This window comes from Mus musculus, chromosome 14 (assembly GCF_000001635.26).
Source record: "Mus musculus strain C57BL/6J chromosome 14, GRCm38.p6 C57BL/6J".
In the NCBI taxonomy this organism is placed as follows: domain Eukaryota; kingdom Metazoa; phylum Chordata; class Mammalia; order Rodentia; family Muridae; genus Mus; species Mus musculus.
In genome coordinates, this window is record NC_000080.6 from 8,648,326 (window position 1) to 8,666,371 (window position 18,046).

The 18,046-nt window shown below is 42.1% G+C and overlaps 1 protein-coding gene across 6 annotated transcripts in view; it reads right to left on the reverse strand.

The window, feature by feature from the left end:
* Nucleotides 1–18,011, reverse strand: part of Cfap20dc (CFAP20 domain containing) — a 235,166-nt gene extending 217,155 nt beyond the window's left edge. For 2 of the 6 annotated variants that reach the window (XM_030248079.1, XM_011244772.3), the window contains exons 1-3: nt 17,653–17,963; nt 13,934–14,023; nt 11,064–11,157 (exon numbers count right to left, since the gene is read on the reverse strand). Coding sequence is in view for 4 of the 6 variants with exons in the window: in XM_011244772.3 (XP_011243074.1) it covers nt 11,064–11,157; nt 13,934–14,023; nt 17,653–17,673 (205 nt within the window). In the remaining 2 variants the exon portion in view is untranslated. Of the gene's footprint in view, nt 1–11,063; nt 11,158–13,933; nt 14,024–17,652 lie in introns of all 6 variants that reach the window. The other 4 variants (XM_030248080.1, XM_030248081.1, XM_006518106.4 and 1 more) reach the window with 3 other exon arrangements.
* Nucleotides 18,012–18,046: the final 35 nt, after the last annotated feature.

Sequence of the window (18,046 nt, forward strand, 5' to 3'; positions counted from 1 at the left end):
TCTCCTCAGTTGAAAAGACATTTTACTAACATATTTACTAACAACTTAAATGAGGCAGCCCAGACAGGGAGAGGGATTCTGTGCAGCCTTGGCCTGGAGCTGCACTTTATATACACTACTCTTAGGCAGTCCAGGAAAATAGACCAGAAAATACCTGACTGCAAGACTGGAGTCTAGATGGCATTAAAAATCCACGACACTGAAGCTGATAACCAGGGAGAGCATATAGCCACAGACTGAACACAAGTCCAGGGCACGGTGGCATTTGGGAGGTGAAAGGAGAAGAGGAAAGACAAAAGGGTATCAACAGCCTGGTCTATGGTAGGAAGAAGGAAACTTTGAGATATCCTGGGAGGAAGCGAGACAAGTCTATCAAGGAGGCCCCAATTCTCTCAGTTGCTCCCAGAGGTGAAGGTGGGCTGAGAACCTGCCACTAGTTCGGGAACAGAGGACCATTCACTCTGCTAAGAACGTTTAATACAATGGTGAGATCACAGTCACTTAAGGGTTTGAAATGGAGCAAGACATAATTTAAAAAGAATAGCAAAGTAGCAGTAGGAGGCCTGGGGGAAGCACAAGAAGCCATCCTCATCTTTCAGAACAGCTGAACTTAGGCTATAGGGATACAGATGGCCGGACACACACAATTTGATTCAAATGATTCAGCGGGGAAACCAATGACTCTGAACGTAACTCTTGGATCCTGAGTCCCTACTGGATATTTATGTCTAACAGTGATGCTGCTCACTTGGGCAGCTCCATAGAACACAGTCCATGCTGACGGGGGGCGGAGATTTATCTAACTGGTGAATGATACACCAAAGTGTCATTACCAAGGGCAGATGCTTACAGTTAGAAACTAGAAACAGAACTGTCAAAGTTTCTTATTGTGGCAAATTTAACAACCTTATTGAACATCAATTGCATGTCATCTTGGTTAGAGTTAGAGGTCTCAAAGAAGCCAATACACACCCTGGAGAAGTAGACAGTGTGATAGTCAGTGTCACCTAGAGAAGTGGACAGTTTGATAGTCATGTCACCCTGGAGTAGTAGACAGTGTGATAGTGTCACCCTGGAGAAGTAGACAGTGTGACAGTCAGTGTCACCCTGGAGAAGTGGACAGTGTGATAGTGTCACCCTGGAGAAATAGACAGTGTGATAATCAGTGTCACCCTGGAGGAGTAGACAGTGTGGCAGTCAGTGTCACCCTGGAGAAGTGGACAGTGTGACAGTCAGTGCCACAGGCTCCTTTATTTGATGGCGCTTTTATTTACCTAACAGGTGCCTGGGCCTGGATTTGATCCCTGGCCCACAAAACAAAACCTATTAAAAAGAACATCTACCGAGCACCTTCCGTGCATCAGGCACTGTGGAAAGATGTGCTGTTGGCACCTGACTTGAGGTTGTAATTTTCATTATAAATGTACAGATCCCAGGCTTTATATACCATTTCAAGCACTATGCAACACTCAACTGTGAACTACAAGGAAGTCATGATTTACCTATGACAGCAAATTAATTTTTAAAAATTTTAAAAATAATTCTTTCATGCTCAGTTTCTTATATTAGTTTATAAAGAAGCCACGGGGCTCCAGAGAAGGCTCAGTAGATAGACACCGCTTGCCAAGCTGATATCTGAGTTCCATTCCCAGAACTCACACGATGGAAGGAGAGAAATGATTCCCCCAAGTTTTCCTCTGAGCTTCATGCACACCGTGTTGCATGCATATACTCACACAATAATAAATAAATATAATAAAAACTTAAAACACAATGGATTTATTTATTTTGGGATCATCAAGAACAATTTAATTTGGAAGGATTACTATTTAGGAGCAAACTTACATAATTTCATTACAAAACTTTCTTGTAATACTGTCAGAAATACAAGTGAACTATTGAATGTCAAGTTTGCATAAAGTGTATGTTTATTCTTAAAATAGGAATACATAATGATAATTGAACTCAATCTAGATGCTAATTGAAAGCCACTTCACCTCTATTCAAGACATGCTTTCTAATTTCAGTTTAACCATACCCACCTCACACACAAGGTCATTTTATACAAGTAAAAATAACTGTGAACTTCTCTTATCAAAACTTGCAAAAGGCATCAGTGCTAGGGAGACCACGCAAACTGTTTCATTTGTTACACTGCTGCACATGTTATGGGAATGCCAGATTAATTTTTAATTGCAGGGCATTGTATAAGAAATACATTCGAAGATTCTTCTGTTTCTTCTAATTAAAAGCCATCATCGTTACATTTAAAGAGGTAATTATAATACATTAAACCAGATTTCTGAGGAAATTAAGGGGAAAAAAAAGCCAAAAACCCTGAACAAGAACAGAGAAGGGGCAGAGGGGGAGTCTGTATTTAGTCAATTCGGTAAAGTGAGGACTCCTTCTCAGAGCCAAAGAGAACGTTGCTAGGACTGAACGATGTCATCAATACCACGATCATAGATGCAGAGGGACTAGAGGGCAGTCGGATTGTCTTTACAAACCCAGCAATCATGGCAAAAAAGACTCTCCAGCTTCAAACAGCCAAGTTCCTAGAATGTATCTGTTTCATAAAGTTGATATCCTGAAACAGGTGAACTGCGCCTCTCTCTCTTAAGAAAAAAAACTACAGTTGCAGACATGCATCCTGACTTCTCTCAGGTCACTCCACTCACACATATCTGAAAAACAGCAGCAACAAAGCACCTGCTGTCAATCTGACTAGGGACTATGAGGAAGCTATATTTACTTATGGCAGCAAGTTAAAATTAAATGAAATTTAAAAATCTTAACAATAATTATCTATTCTCATTCAAGGTCAATTTCTTATATTGGTTTATAAAGAAACACTAGCCCCAGTCTTTAAATTAAGTCATCTTCCATCTGTAACTTGCATGGCTTGACTCCAAGCTTAGAAACTTTGGATGTCACATAGTGCTTGAAATGGTACATAAAGCCTAGAATCTGTACAGTTTACAAAGAAAATGAAAATTAGATATCAAGCGAGAACAGCATGTCTTCTCACAGTGCCTGGTGCACGGAAGGTGCTCAGTAGATGTTCTTTTTAAGTACGTTTTATTTTCTGTTGCCAGGCATTGAGCCCAGGCCCAGGAACCTATAGGTAAGTGCTCTGTCACTAAGCTGTACTGAAGTCCCTCAATAAATGTTCTTAATGAATGAAGATGAGGTAAATGGTAAGCGCAAAAAAGAACTGCCTATTTATTTCTACAAAATATTAGAAATCTATATTTAGCTGATAGGACATGGTTCATGAAAAGTCTGGTTATATTAATACATTATTACATTACTCAAGTTACATCATTTTATTGAAAGCCTAATTGTGGGAAGCCACATGTGCCGTTGCTGAGTGGCACTGACTACTGCTGGCCACCACACATAAGATTGGACAAACAACCAATGTGTACATATGCAGTAAAGTTTTTTGCAAAGACACTGCCTGGCCCAGGCATGATAATGAGGTTCTGTAAGGTACTGAGAGTATAACCAATCAGATGTGAGACATGCAAATGAGGTATGATAATGAGGTTCTGTAAGGTACTGAGAGAGAGTAGCCAATCAGATGAGGAACATGCAAATGAGGCTTAGTGCATAACCAATCCGGGTGTGAGACACGCCCCTCCTAGGCCTATAAAAGCAACACCAGTTCTGGGCTCGAAGTCTTTTCGCCTCTACAATCAAGCTCTCCCAATAAACGTGTGCAGAAGGATCCTGTTGCAGCGTCGTTCTTCCTGGCCAGTCAAGCGCGCGCAAGAAGTGGTGCCGAAAACCAGGCACGAGCGAAGACCCCCTGCTACAGGGAGGATTCAGAACTGCATCACGGGGAAGGAGCAGTTAATAAAGGTTCCCGCAAAACAGACTGCTGAGAAGGATCCAGCGTGGATTCAGAACTCTTCAGCTGGGGAACGGTGGTAATGAAGTGTTCCTGCAAAACAGACTGCTGAGAAGGATCCGGAGTGGATTCAGAACTCTTCAGCTGAGGAACGGCGGTACCGGTAAGTAGAAAGAAATTAATGTGAGAGGCATGCTCTCCTACAAAATAGATCTGATAATTGTTGCTGGGGTTGCTATCTTTCTTGCCTTGATCTTATATCATGGCTTTAATTGTCAACTCCCAAAATGTAAAGATACAAAAAATAGTATAAAAAATAGTAAAAAGCAGAAAATTAAGTCAATTTACCCTCCTCTTGAGGACTCTGAGTCGTTAGAATTGTCTAGCTCAGAGGATTCCGAATTATCAACAGGAGAGGAGGAAGATTTGAAGGAGGCTGCTGCGGAGTATGAGGCAGAAAGATCTGGTCCAATAGGGAGGAGTTTCAGTGCTTCCCCCACCTACTCCGCTTATGCAGATAAGAAAGCAATTGGCAATGGTCACTCTTTTTGCACTCCTAAAGGGTTGCAAAAAATATGTCAGGCTTTTCCTGTTTTTCAGGAACATGCTCAACAGCGATATTATGAGCCAATATCGCATAAACAAGTAAAAGAGCTAGCAGAGTCAGTAAGGACCTATGGAGTTAATGCCTCATTTACTCAGTCCCAAATTGATAGATTGGCTCACAATGCCATGACTCCTTTTGACTGGATGAGTGTGGTAAAGGCATGTCTTACGATGGGACAGTATCTAGATTGGAAGTCTATATGGCATGATCTGTGTTTGAGTCAGGCCCGTGCTAATGCTACTGCAGGGCAACAAGCATGGAGCTTTGAAATGCTTACAGGTCAGGGTATATGGACAAACAATCAATTAGGATACCCAGTGCAGGTCTATGATCAAATTAATCAGGCAGCAGTGAAAGCTTGGAAAGCATTGCCTAATAGAGGAGAGGTATCTGGTAACTTGACAAAAATTATTCAGGGAACTAATGAGCCATTCTCTGAATTTGTGGCTCGCATGATGGAAGCGGCAGGACGTATATTTGGTGATGCTGAGGCCGCAATGCCATTAATTGAACAATTAGTTTATGAGCAATGTACCAAAGAATGTAGAAATGCTATCACACCATGGAAAGGGAAAGGGCTACAAGCATGGATGAAAGCCTGTAGAGAAATAGGAGGACCTCTTTCAAATGCAGGGCTGGCTGCCGCAGTTTTGATGGCGCAAGCAAAAGAAATAACCTGCTATAATTGTGGACAAACAGGTCATATGCAAAAGCAGTGTACAAAGGGTAGAAAGAATAGGTTTGAAAAGACAGAACCAGGTACTTGCCCAAAATGTGGGAAAGGAAAACATTGGGCAAATGAATGTAGATCAGTCAGAGATATAAAAGGAAGGCCAATACCTCAGTTTAAAGTGCAACAGCCAAAAAACGGGGTGAGGGGCCCCCATCCCCAGGGCCCCCAAATGTATGGGGCATTTCAGACCACAGTGTTCATGAGGCCACCCAGAGACCAAGGAGAGCCACTCCGGGTTCAGCAGGATTGGACATCTGTGCCACCTCCAGAGTAATTCTTACACCTCAAATGGGGTGCCAACCTATTTCATCAGATTTTAGAGGTCCCTTACCAAAGGATACAGTGGGCCTACTGTTGGGTAGGTCCTCTTCTGCTTTGAAAGGATTGATGATACATCCCGGAGTTATAGACTCAGATTATGAGGGACAAGTTAAGATTATGTGTTCTGCACCCCGAGGTATTGTAGCCATTTCTCCTGGAGATCGCATTGCTCAATTACTGATTCTTCCTAGTTTGCATAACATGTTCCCTAGTAGCCAGGATTCCCGAGGGGATAAGGGACTCGGTTCTACAGGAACGAATGTGGCCTACATATCTTTAGATTTGGATAATCGTCCCACTTTACAATTACAAATAGAAGGAAAAACCTTTCAAGGTATAATGGATACAGGAGCAGATAAAAGCATTATATCCAGTAATTGGTGGCCCGCTTCTTGGCCTGTTAATCAATCGTCACATAGCTTACAAGGATTAGGATATGAGGCTACCCCAACTATAAGTGCAAAATCCTTACAATGGAAAGATAAAGAAGGAAGAACAGGGCTTTTTCAACCTTATGTACTCCCTTTACCTGTAAACTTATGGGGAAGAGATGTGTTGTCAGCCATGAACTTTATATTGACTAATGATTACTCTCAGAAAAGCAAGGAAATGATGAAAGGAATGGGATATATACCTGGACTAGGTCTTGGAAAAAACTTACAAGGTAGAATTTCACCAGTTAAAGCCACAGAAAAAGTAGATAAGAAAGGGCTGAGTTTTTTCTAGGGGCCACTGAGGAGCCTTTGCCCATTCCATGGCGTACGGAGGACACGGTGTGGGTGCCTCAGTGGCCTTTACCCTCTGAGAAGTTAAAAGCAGCTAAAGAATTAGTACAAAAACAATTAGACCTGGGACATGTGGAACTCACTCAATCACCCTGGAACACCCCTATTTTCGTTGTAAAGAAGAAGTCAGGTAAATGGAGATTGTTACATGACCTAAGAGCCATTAATGCACAAATGCAAGTTATGGGTCCTGTACAAAGAGGACTCCCCCTACTCTCAGCTCTACCTAAGGATTGGAGAATTATAGTAGTAGATATTAAGGATTGTTTCTTTTCCATTCCATTAAATAAGAAAGATAAACCTAGATTTGCATTCACCTTGCCTTCTATTAATCATATAGAGCCTGATAAAAGGTACCAATGGCGGGTATTACCCCAAGGAATGGCAAATAGCCCTACAATATGTCAGTTATATGTAGGAAAAGCTTTGCAACCGGTTAGGGATGGTTTCCCCTCCTTAAAAATTTGTCATTATATGGACGATATAGTGATTTGTGGACCTGAAGAAGAAAGTATACAGCAAGCTTATGGCTTGCTTAATGAAACTTTAAAAAATAATGGCTTGATTATTGCACCAGAAAAAGTACAGCAGTCTAATGTTAGTCATTTTTTAGGAGCCACTATTACTTTACGATGTGTCACCCCACAAAAGATTAGTATAAGAAAAGATCATCTAAAGACATTAAATGATTTTCAAAAATTATTAGGAGATATAAATTGGATTAGACCTTATTTAAGGATCCCTACTTCGGAATTAAAACCTTTATTTCAAATTTTAGAAGGAGACTCACATATTACCTCATTGAGACAATTAACACCTGAGGCTTCTGATGTTCTTAGGAAAGTGGAAAAGGCGATCCAAACAGCACAGTTAACTCGTATAAATGAGCAAGAACCTTTGTGCCTATGCATATTATGCACCATCAATTTGCCAACTGCTTTGTTATGGCAAAATGGTCCTTTAGTATGGATACATCCACATATATCCCATAATAAGACTATAGAGCATTATCCCACCATGGTAGCAAATATGGCCCACAAAGGGATAAAAACTTCAATTACTCACTTTGGAAAAATGCCTGATAGCATAATTGTCCCTTATACTGTCGCACAAATGCAAATACTGTGTGCTACTATAGATGAATGGGCCATTCTTAGATGCAGTTTTTCTGGTTTAATTGATAATCATTATCCTAAACATCCGTTATTACATTTTATGTTATTACATCCAGTAATATTTCCAAAGGTAACGGCTAATATCCCTATAAAGGGAGCCATTGATATTTATACAGATGGATCAAAAACAGGAATTGGAAGTTATGTAATCAATGAAAAGGCTGTAAGGTTGCAATTTACACCAGGAGCCCTTCAATTGGTAGAATGTTTGGTGGTTTTAGAAGTTTTTAAAAGATTTCCTATGCCCATAAATATTATCTCTGATTCTGTTTATGTAGTTAATGCGGTTCTAGCATTAGAGACTGCCGGAAATTTTAAGCAGTCTAGTCCAGTATCTGAAATTTGAGGAAAATACAAAATTGTATTTTGATGCGTGAGCATCCCTTTTATATTCAACATATTAGAGCACATACATCATTACCTGGACCTATGGTTAAGGGAAATGCAATTGCTGACTCAGCCACCAGAGACATGGTTTTCCTATCACAAAGTTCTATAGAAAGTGCTAAGAATTTTCATCAGCTTTATCATGTCCCTGCTTCTACATTACGACAAAAATTTAAGCTCACACGAACAAAAGCCCGAGATATTGTCCTACAGTGTGGTAAATGTGTAGAATTTATTAATGCACCTTCCGTAGGTGTTAATCCTCGCGGATTGCGACCCCTAGATGTTTGGCAAATGGACGTCACGCATATCCCATCTTTTGGGAAATTACAATATGTACATGTATCTATTGATACCAGTTCTGGTGTCCTACATGCCTCTCCCTTGACAGGGGAAAAAGCAGTTCATGTCATATCTCACTGCTTAGAGGCTTGGGCTGCATGGGGCAAGCCCCTAGTGTTAAAGACAGATAATGGTCCTGCATATACTTCTTCTAAATTTAGCCAATTTTGCAAACAAATGCAAGTAAAACATATTACTGGATTGCCCTATAATCCACAGGGCCAAGGCATCATTGAGAGAGCCCACCGCACTCTGAAACAATATTTGCAAAAACAGAAAGGGGAAATAGAGGCTATGACGCCAAAGATGGCTCTATCCCTTGCAATATTTACTCTTAATTTTCTAAAATTAGATGATGCTGGAAGATCACCAGCTGAAAGGCATGGACAATGGCCTCAATCGCCCAATGAAATGGTCAAATGGAAAAATGTCCTTGATAATAAATGGTATGGCCCGGATCCTATCTTAATCAGGTCCCGGGGAGCTATTTGTGTTTTTCCACAGGGTGAAGAAAATCCACTTTGGGTCCCGACGCGACTGACAAGGACCCTGAAAGAGCAAGATGAACCCCAAGATGATTCTCCTGCTCCTGATGATTGAAACCAGGATAAGTATACCTTTATGGGCCATAGTAAGATCATGGCCAGTACCTTTACCGGTACATTCCAATTCTTCTACCTAGCCTTTGTTTTTTGCAAAGGAATGTTTTTTGGATGTGCCTTATGCACGACAAACTCCTCAAGAGCCACGGGTGTATAAGAGTACTAGTTTTCATTTAAATTATACATTATGCTTTGTGCATAATGTGGATAAACCTTTTACACCCTGTATATTTTTTAAGAAAAAGATTATCTCTAATTGGGCAGATCAAATTAATACTGCTGACACTATAAGTCAGATAGCAGAAAAAACATCTGAGGCATTGCTTACCCTGCAAAGGGTGGATTCTCATATCACCTCAGGGTTAATGTTAGTGAATCAGAGAGTGGATATTTTACAACATGACATGGAACAGATGATGGATGTCATACAAATGAGTTGTGTGGCATCCACTTTGCATGTGTGCATTACTCCCAATAGGTACATTAATAATTCTTTTATTAAAAGTACAGACCTATCGAATTACCTGAAGGGGAACTGGTCGCAGGAGCTGGAAAGGTTGCAGACGAGGCTGCAGATGCAGATCCTGAACCTTAATGGGACCAGAGTGGAACCAGTGACCCTTGGAGACTTTACCTCTTGGCTTACCTCTGCTTTTTCTTACTTTAAGGAATGGGTGGGAGTGATTTTGTTTGGTGCTGCCATATGCTGTGGACTGGTGTTCATGCTCTGATTGGTATGCAAATTCAGAACTCAACAAAAACGTGACAAGGTGATTATAACTCAGGCACTTTTAGCTATTGAAAACGGCTCCTCCCCTGAAATTTGGTTATCTATGCTCAAGAATTAGTCAGCATGAGATTAGATGAGAGAGACTCAACGATCATTGATCAGCCCTTGCTCATCAATAGGGTGATCATGATTTCCCCACTAATTCATTTTTTGGCTGGCCTCTTTTGCAGAGTTCGCCCTAGGTCATTTAGCAGTTATTGTCACACAGCACTGCGGTATCCAGAGACGGGCAACTTTCCTCGTGCACAGTCCAACCTAAGACATGGGGCCCGGTGGCGATAGGGTTACCCTATGACGGGTAAGGCTGTGACATTAGAGGAACGACCTAAAACAGGAGCCACGGCGGATGGGCATAATTGCACAGGCCTAGTCCAGCCTCATTTTATTAAAACAAACAGGGGGAGATGTGGGAAGCCACATGTGCCGTTGCTGAGTGGCACTGACTACTGCTGGCCACCACACATAAGATTGGACAAACAACCAATGTGTACATATGCAGTAAAGTTTTTTGTAAAGACACTGCCTGGCCCAGGCATGATAATGAGGTTCTGTAAGGTACTGAGAGTATAACCAATCAGATGTGAGACATGCAAATGAGGTATGATAATGAGGTTCTGTAAGGTACTGAGAGAGAGTAGCCAATCAGATGAGGAACATGCAAATGAGGCTTAGTGCATAACCAATCCGGGTGTGAGACACGCCCCTCCTAGGCCTATAAAAGCAGCACCAGTTCTGGGCTCGAAGTCTTTTCGCCTCTACAATCAAGCTCTCCCAATAAACGTGTGCAGAAGGATCATGTTGCAGCGTCGTTCTTCCTGGCCAGTCGAGCGCGCGCAAGACCTAATCTGGTGACAGCCTTAAATTCCAACCTACTCACTGCCAACAACTGCCCCTCTGAGTCACACCCCTAAGACATTTCCCAATGTTCTGTCTGCTTTAAAATGATGTTGTTAATTCTCACACTGGAATCAATTACTGCAACTGTCTGTTAAACAACATTGATACCTATTTTGTCAATTATTGTAACTAATAATGTCTTGTATAAATTATTTTTATTATTTTTAAATTCTTTTAAAAAACCAAAGTCCTTGTAACATATAGAAAACTCCTGAATTCATGTCAAAATTTCACTTTAACCCTGATTTTCTAATAAGAACCCCATGTTTATTAGCTCAGCTGTAAAGCAGTATTGTGAAAATTCCTCAGGCAGAGTTAGGCTCCACAAATATTATTTTACTAAGTGTCTATTCAAATAAACTTCTAGGTCTTGGAATAGTTTTGAATTTCAACAAGATAATGGAGCAGGCTTTGTTCTAAAGTGCATGACATACGGCTTATTTCCACATTAAAATTATCACATGACTTCACACCGGCCACTGCCACAGAAGTCTTACCAGTGTGCCTGCTTCTAAGACACAAAACCTAGCTCTCTCAAACATTAAGGTGCAATATTAGAAGTCTTACTCACGGATTTGCTTATTCTCCTTCGGTAACTGGATTCTGTTGGTTTGGCTGCTGCCTTCCAGGACAAATACAAAACTTTTAACTTCTTTATCAAATTCCTATGGAACAAAATGGAAGCAGTAGTAATTGGCTTAATTGGCTTCTTCTATAAAATTGGAACTGCAAATCAATAGGAAAGTCTCGGTCTCTCTCCCTCCCTCTCCCCCTTCCCTCCCCCTCCCCCTCCCTCACCCAGGAGACTTAAAAGTAGACTCAAACTTTGATGATGCTTTCTTCCTGAGACTTGCTGGGGACGGAACATAAAACCACACTAACCACATGGCTAATTTCTGGTTGTGTGAAAATATCATCCCTTCAAATGAAAAAAAAAAGAAAAAGTTCTTTAATGTCAGGGATTCCAAAGTCACTCATCTGGTTTGGGGGAGAGCTGCTTCTTGCTCCCTGTGCACATCTCTGTCTAGGTACACGGCTGATTACCACCCCATACCACAGCAGCAAAAGTACCTAACCTGTGCTAAATTGACACTACACCTTCTCTGCTTTCAGGACTAGCTCAAATGGAATTAATTATTATTCACATCTCCTGTAACTCTGAAAATTCTAAATATAATTTATTTAAATTCAATATAAATTAAAATGTAACAATTAAGGCTATCTAAAAAGTTAAGCAAAAGGGCTAGAGAAATGGCTAAGCAGTGGAGAGCACTCGTTGCTCTTCTAGAGGACCCAAGTTCAGTTTCTAGCACCCATGCTGGACAGCTCACAACCACCTATGCCTCCAGGGGATCAGATGCTGTCTTCTCTGCCTCCACTAGCACATGCAGACCAGTGGCACACACACACACACACACACACACACACACACACACACAAAATAAATCTCCTTTAAAAAGAATTCTGTAATAAAAAGTCCATGTAGTGTCTACTGTAATAGAATCCCCTAAGCATTTGCAATGAATACACATGGGCCAAGCGTATTATTAATTTTACTTATGTACATGTTGGGCCTGTATTTAAATTTTTTTCAACAGTTTACTCAAACTTTCAACACAGCCACAAAGCACTTATATGCTGGTCTGTACCCAACTCTTCAAATGTAATGACTTCCTATTGGCACCAGCAGCTTTCAGTGCCTGTTACAAGGATTCCATTTGGACTTCTCCCTCTGCTTGGAATGCTCTTCTGTGCCCCAGTCTCACTTGATGCCTGGCTGACTCTTAGCCCTTGTGTTAGCTATTCTGGGCAGTTGTAATGACATATCCAAAACAAACACCTGAAAGCTAAGCAGTATTTATCTTAAGGTCAGGGTTTCAAAGGTTTTAATCCACAGTTCCTTGGGCCCATGAGCCTGGGCAAACTATTGTAGTGGTGGCATTTTGGTGAAAGAGCTTCTTCATGGCAGACAGGAGGCAGGGTAAGAAATGAAGGCCTGGGGTCAAGGGCAACCTTCAAACGCCCAACCCTGTGGCCTACTTCCTAGATCTGGGCCCCATTTCCCAAAGCTTCTACAACTTCTCCAAACAGCACCAGGTTGAGACCAAGTATTCAAACTTAGGAGCCTGCGGGATACATTTATCTTCAAACCACAGCAGAGCTCAGTGCTTGGTTTACCTGGGAAAGGCTCCCCCGACTTCGCTGGTGCATACTCGATGAATAGCCCTTCTCCCTCATTCAGGGTACCAACTAAACAATTTTCACCCTTGTCCTTCCATGCTTTAATGTTTCCACCTATCAGAGGGGCATGTAGCTATCTTCTCACTAAGTTATTTACCTTATAGAACATTGTGCAATGTGTTTAATGTTATGCTTAATAAATATTAAACACTTAGTGGTAGCTTTAAGTTTCATCAGTAGGTATTCTTCTCTTGAAGACATTGGTCTCTTGCTTTTAAATGAGAGAAAAGGATATGGATGGAGACAGGATTTTACGTATAGTTGCAGCAGGCAGGACTGGCTTCCACCTGATTTCCCTAGGAAGTGGGGGTGTCAGTTTCTGTTGACTGAGAGGGGCATGCCCTGGTTGTGGGATGGGATTGAAAATCAGCAGTTTGGTGGTTGGAAAGCAAAGATAACAAGAAAAGCTCATTTTGGAGATTGACAAGAACATAACAGGATCATTTTCTGGACTGTTGGGGTTGGCTTTATAGTGCTGTCAATCTGAAAGGCCATTGGTATTTTCTCCCAGCATATTGAGACACCTAGACAGAGGCAAAAGAATGACTAGGTATCTGACAGGGACTAGCTAGGCCAGTGCCATGATAGGCTAAAAGCAAAGGCATTCAAGGTCCTTACTGGAAAATGAGTGAAACACATTAGTGTCTGCAGTGGAAAGAAAGAGAGAACTCAGAGAAAGTAACTAAACCTGACACCTGACATGAAGGAAACAGAGTCTGTGGCCTGAAGGTCCCCATCAGGCTGAAGAACAAACACGGGGGGGGGGGGGGGGGGTTGACCTGAACAAGTGACCTTAAGAATCAAAGACTGGGGTCAGAGAAGGATGTCTGTGTCTCCCTTGGTAATTTCAGAGGTCCTGCTGTTTGTGGTGATGAGGCAGAGGCTGGGATGGGAAGGGCAAGGCAACAGCAGAATGGAGGAGGTGTTAGACATGATGAAATCAGGAAGCCAAGAAGCCCAGGGCTTCAAGAGATTTTCTCCAGACATCAAAGTAACCTAAAATGATGAAGCAGGACCCAAAAGACACGAAGCAGTTACACACCATGTGACAGTCTTAACTAGCTAAGGAGCCAACAACATGAAGGCCTTTGAGGGTAAAAGAACAAGAAAATCAGTTCTGAAGTCTGAGAGAGGCCTCTTTGCTCTATAACCTTCCCTCTTATTTCTCCCAGGGGTCGACTCTTAATTTCTAATACTTACTTTCCAAATCACAGACGGACTGCCCAAGATCTTCCATTTTGCTCCAGGATTTTTCCCCTGAGCGCTAAAAATTTCAACAAATGCACCTCCCTAGAAAATAAGAACAAGAAATGCAGAGTAAAATACAATGCTATGGGAGAAATTGTATCCACCATAAGGAGTCGTCTATTTGAAACCAGTGTCCCAGCCATCTGTCAGTTAACAGGTGCAGGAAGAAACATTATCCCCGATTTTATGCCTATTTTATACCTTGGCTGTATAAAAGCCACAACCATTGTGATCTGGGTCATCTTAGTAGTGAATTAGTAGGGAACCCACTTTTAGAAACATGGCAAGCATCAACTGAGCCACAGAAACATTACAGATGGTGCTCACTTACCTGACATGTACAGTGCAGATCAGATCTGCCAAGGATCCTACAAATACCAGACTAAAGGGCTCAACCTCAATTTGTGAACTAAGCCAATATATTCTTATTATTATGTGTGAATATAATATACTGACTGGGCTCAATCCATACTTTCTTTTTAACTTTCTGATTTTGGAGTTAATGCCTTGATTTTTTTTCCATCTGTCAAATGATGTTTGATGATCCATCTGTGTTGGATCACATAGGCTAGCAAACATAAATCAAGGGCAATACCTGGGATACAGCAAAGGCTTAATAGTGCCATCCAAGACTATTCAATGAAGGGGAAACCTAGCTCAGACCCATCTTCATAAGACCCAGGAAGGATTGGGGTAAATCAGAGGGGTTCTTACTAAACATCTCTGCCATATCTTTTAAGCAAATAAAACTGTAGGCAAATAGGAAGAACAAAAGGAATATGAATATTTCCTATCGAGTGCTTGTTACCTTCTATAAACTCAAGACCACAAAGTCATACTAATGTAAAAAATGCTAAAGATATTACTAACTACCCATATACTCTGCTCATAAAAATGGGGGAATTAAATCATTATCTCCAAGGAAGAATTTATTGCAAAATTTGAGAAGCTGAAATGAAGAATAAATATGGCTTGAATTACAAGCAGCACATGAAAAAGATCCTCTTGACTTTTGGTGAAAACTTACTACCTTTTCCCCTCAAGCGCATATTTTTGCCTCTGACAGCCAGACACCTTCTTCCTTCTTATTATGTGTAAAACTGTATATGGTACTGCTTCTAAGGGCAGGGCATTTTTGCTATAAATTTGAAGTTTTAGTCACCTGGGTTTATAACCCAGCCAATCTTTCCCCCCACTTCTTTCCCTCTGTTTTCCAAATTGCCCACAGTAGGCATCTGTTATTTCATAACTCTATACTTTATCTACATGAAGTGAGATTAAACGAAGTTTATTTTAAACCATAGAATACATTCCTAAAATGAGGCAAAAGAACTGCACACAGTGCTTAAAGGACAAGTAACCAACAAGGAGGGGGTGCCTGGGGGATGGGCCACTGGGCACTCTGACAACACTCTAACAGCAAAGTGAAGATGCTATAGGGACTGCTAATTTCTTTTCTTTTCTTTTTTCTTTATTGGATATTTTCTTTATTTACATTTCAAATGTTATCCCCTTTCCTGGTTTTCCCTCCAAAAGCGTCGTACATTCTCCCCCTGCTCCCCAACCCACCCACTCCTGCTTCCTGGCCCTAGCATTCCCCACACTGGAGCATCGAGCCTTCACAGGAGCCAAGAGCCTCTTCTCCCAGTGATGTCCAACTACGCCATCCTCTGCTACATATGCAGCTAGAGCCATGAGTCCCACCATGTAAACTCTTTGGTTGGTGGTTTAGGTCCTGGGAGCTCTGGGCGTACTGGTTAGTTCATATTGTTGTTCTTCCTATGGGGCTGTAAACCCCCTCAACTCCTTGGATCCTTTCTCTAGCTCCTTCATTGGGTGCCCTGTGCTCAGCAATGGATGGCTGTGAGCATCCACTTGTGTATTTACCAGGCACTGGCAGAGCCAGTCAGGAAACAGCTATATCAGGCTCCTGTCAGCAATCACTTGTTGGAATCCACAATAGTGTCTGGGTTTAGTGATTGTATATGGGATGAATCCCCAGGTGGGGCAGGATCAAGAATCAACAAATGGGACCTCAGAAAACTGCAAAGCTTCTATAAGACAAAGGACACTGTCAATAAGGCAAAACAGCAACCAACAGATTGGGAAAAGATCTTTACCAATCCTACATCAAACAGAGGGCAAATAACAAATATATACAAAGAACTCAAGAAGTTAGACTCCAGAAAACCAAATATCCCTATTAAAAATGGGGTACAGAGCTAAACAAAGATTATCAACTGAGGAATACCAAATGGCTGAGAAGCACCTGAAAAAAATGTTCAACATCCTTAGTTATCAGGGAAATGCAAATCAAAACAACCCTGAGATTCCACCTCATACAAGTCAGCATGCCTAAGATCAAAAACACAGGTGACAGCAGATGCTGCTGAGGATATGAAGAAAGAGGAACACTCCTCCATTGCTGGTGAGATTACAAACTGGTACAACCACTCTTAAATCAGTTTGGTGGTTCCTCAGAAAACTGGACATAGTATTACCTGAAGACCCAGCATTACCATTCCTGGGCATATACCCAGAAGATGTTCCAACTGGTAATAAGAACACATGCTCCATTGTGTTCATAGCAGCCTTATTTATAATAGCCAAAAGCTGGAAAGAACCTAGATGTCCCTCAAGAGAGGAATGGATACAGAAAATGTGGTACATTTACACAATGGAGTACTACTCAGCTATTAAAAACAATGAATTCATGAAATTCTTAGGCAAATGGATGCATCTGGAGAATATCATCCTGAGTGAGGTAACCCAATCACAAAAGAACACACATAATATGCACTCACTGATAAGTGGATATTATTATTATTGTTATTATTTTTTTTTGTTTTTTTGATAAGTGGATATTAGCCCCAAAACTCGGGATACCCAAGATACAATTCACAAGCCACATGAAAGTCAAGAAGAAGGAAGACCAAAGTGTGGATACTTCAATCCTTCTTAGAAGGGGGAACAAAGCATCCACGGAAGGAGTTACAGAGAAAAGGGTGGAACAGTTACTGAAGGAACGCTCATTTCGAGATGAGTAAAGAAGACCTAGGGCAGAAGAGCTGGTGCAGGAAGCCTTTCATTGGACAAGGTGACTGAACTCTCTCTCAAAAGCAGCCTGTCCAAATGCAATACTTGGATCAGACTAGCTTGGGAGTTGCTCTAAAAAGTAGACCGGCAAACCCCACCTACACATCTTCTTTCTCCAGATCTAGAGGGAGGGCCAGGAAATCTGTACTTCTGTAAGTACTCCCCAACTAATCTTGATGCACCCCAGGCTGCAGTCACAAACAGGAAAAATAACTCGTGCTTACTTTAATTCTGGGTTTAAAAGGACTCATTCTGGAATTCATTTACTTTTCTACTTAGCTCTGAGATACCAGAGGGCATCAAGAGTGAAAACCCCAGGTGTTTAACAACTCAGGATTTCTGGGTCCTGTGCTGGAGATTCTGATTCCGGGTGTGTGGAATGGAAGAGGGTCATGACCTGCTTTTTAATCAGAACCATTGATTCTGCACAGGAAAGCACTGAGCTGGAGCGTGCACACCTCAAGGTCATGACAACTTATCCACTATTTTTCATCCCCGGAGTGGAAGATTCACACCAGAACACCGGCGAGCTCACCCCGGAGGAGAAAGCCAGTGTGGAAGTCCTTTTGGGTTACCTGGTACTCATTTTTGAACATTCCCGCAGAGGGCCCTGTGTTTGGCAGGCACAGAGTTTGCTGGCTGAAGAAGGACAGGCAGAGCCGGCTCTGGGCCCCGCTGGCTCGGGCTCGCCTCCGCACCTCGCGCCTGCAGTCAGCTGAGCCTCCAGCCGCCGACCCGCGCCATTCTGGTCCCCGCCCGGGGCGCCGCGGCAGGGGGTGGCACAGCGGCCTGCGGGCTCCGCCGAGTGACTGCGTGTAACCTACGTGACCGCCCTGCAGCTACCTCCGGGCACAAACCGACCGCGCCCGCGGGAACCGCGCAGCCCGCTCCGGGGCTTTGCTACTGCGCCCATTGGCTCCCCGGAGGCGCCTGCGCACTGAGCCCTTCAGAGTGCTTTCCCTCTGGCTG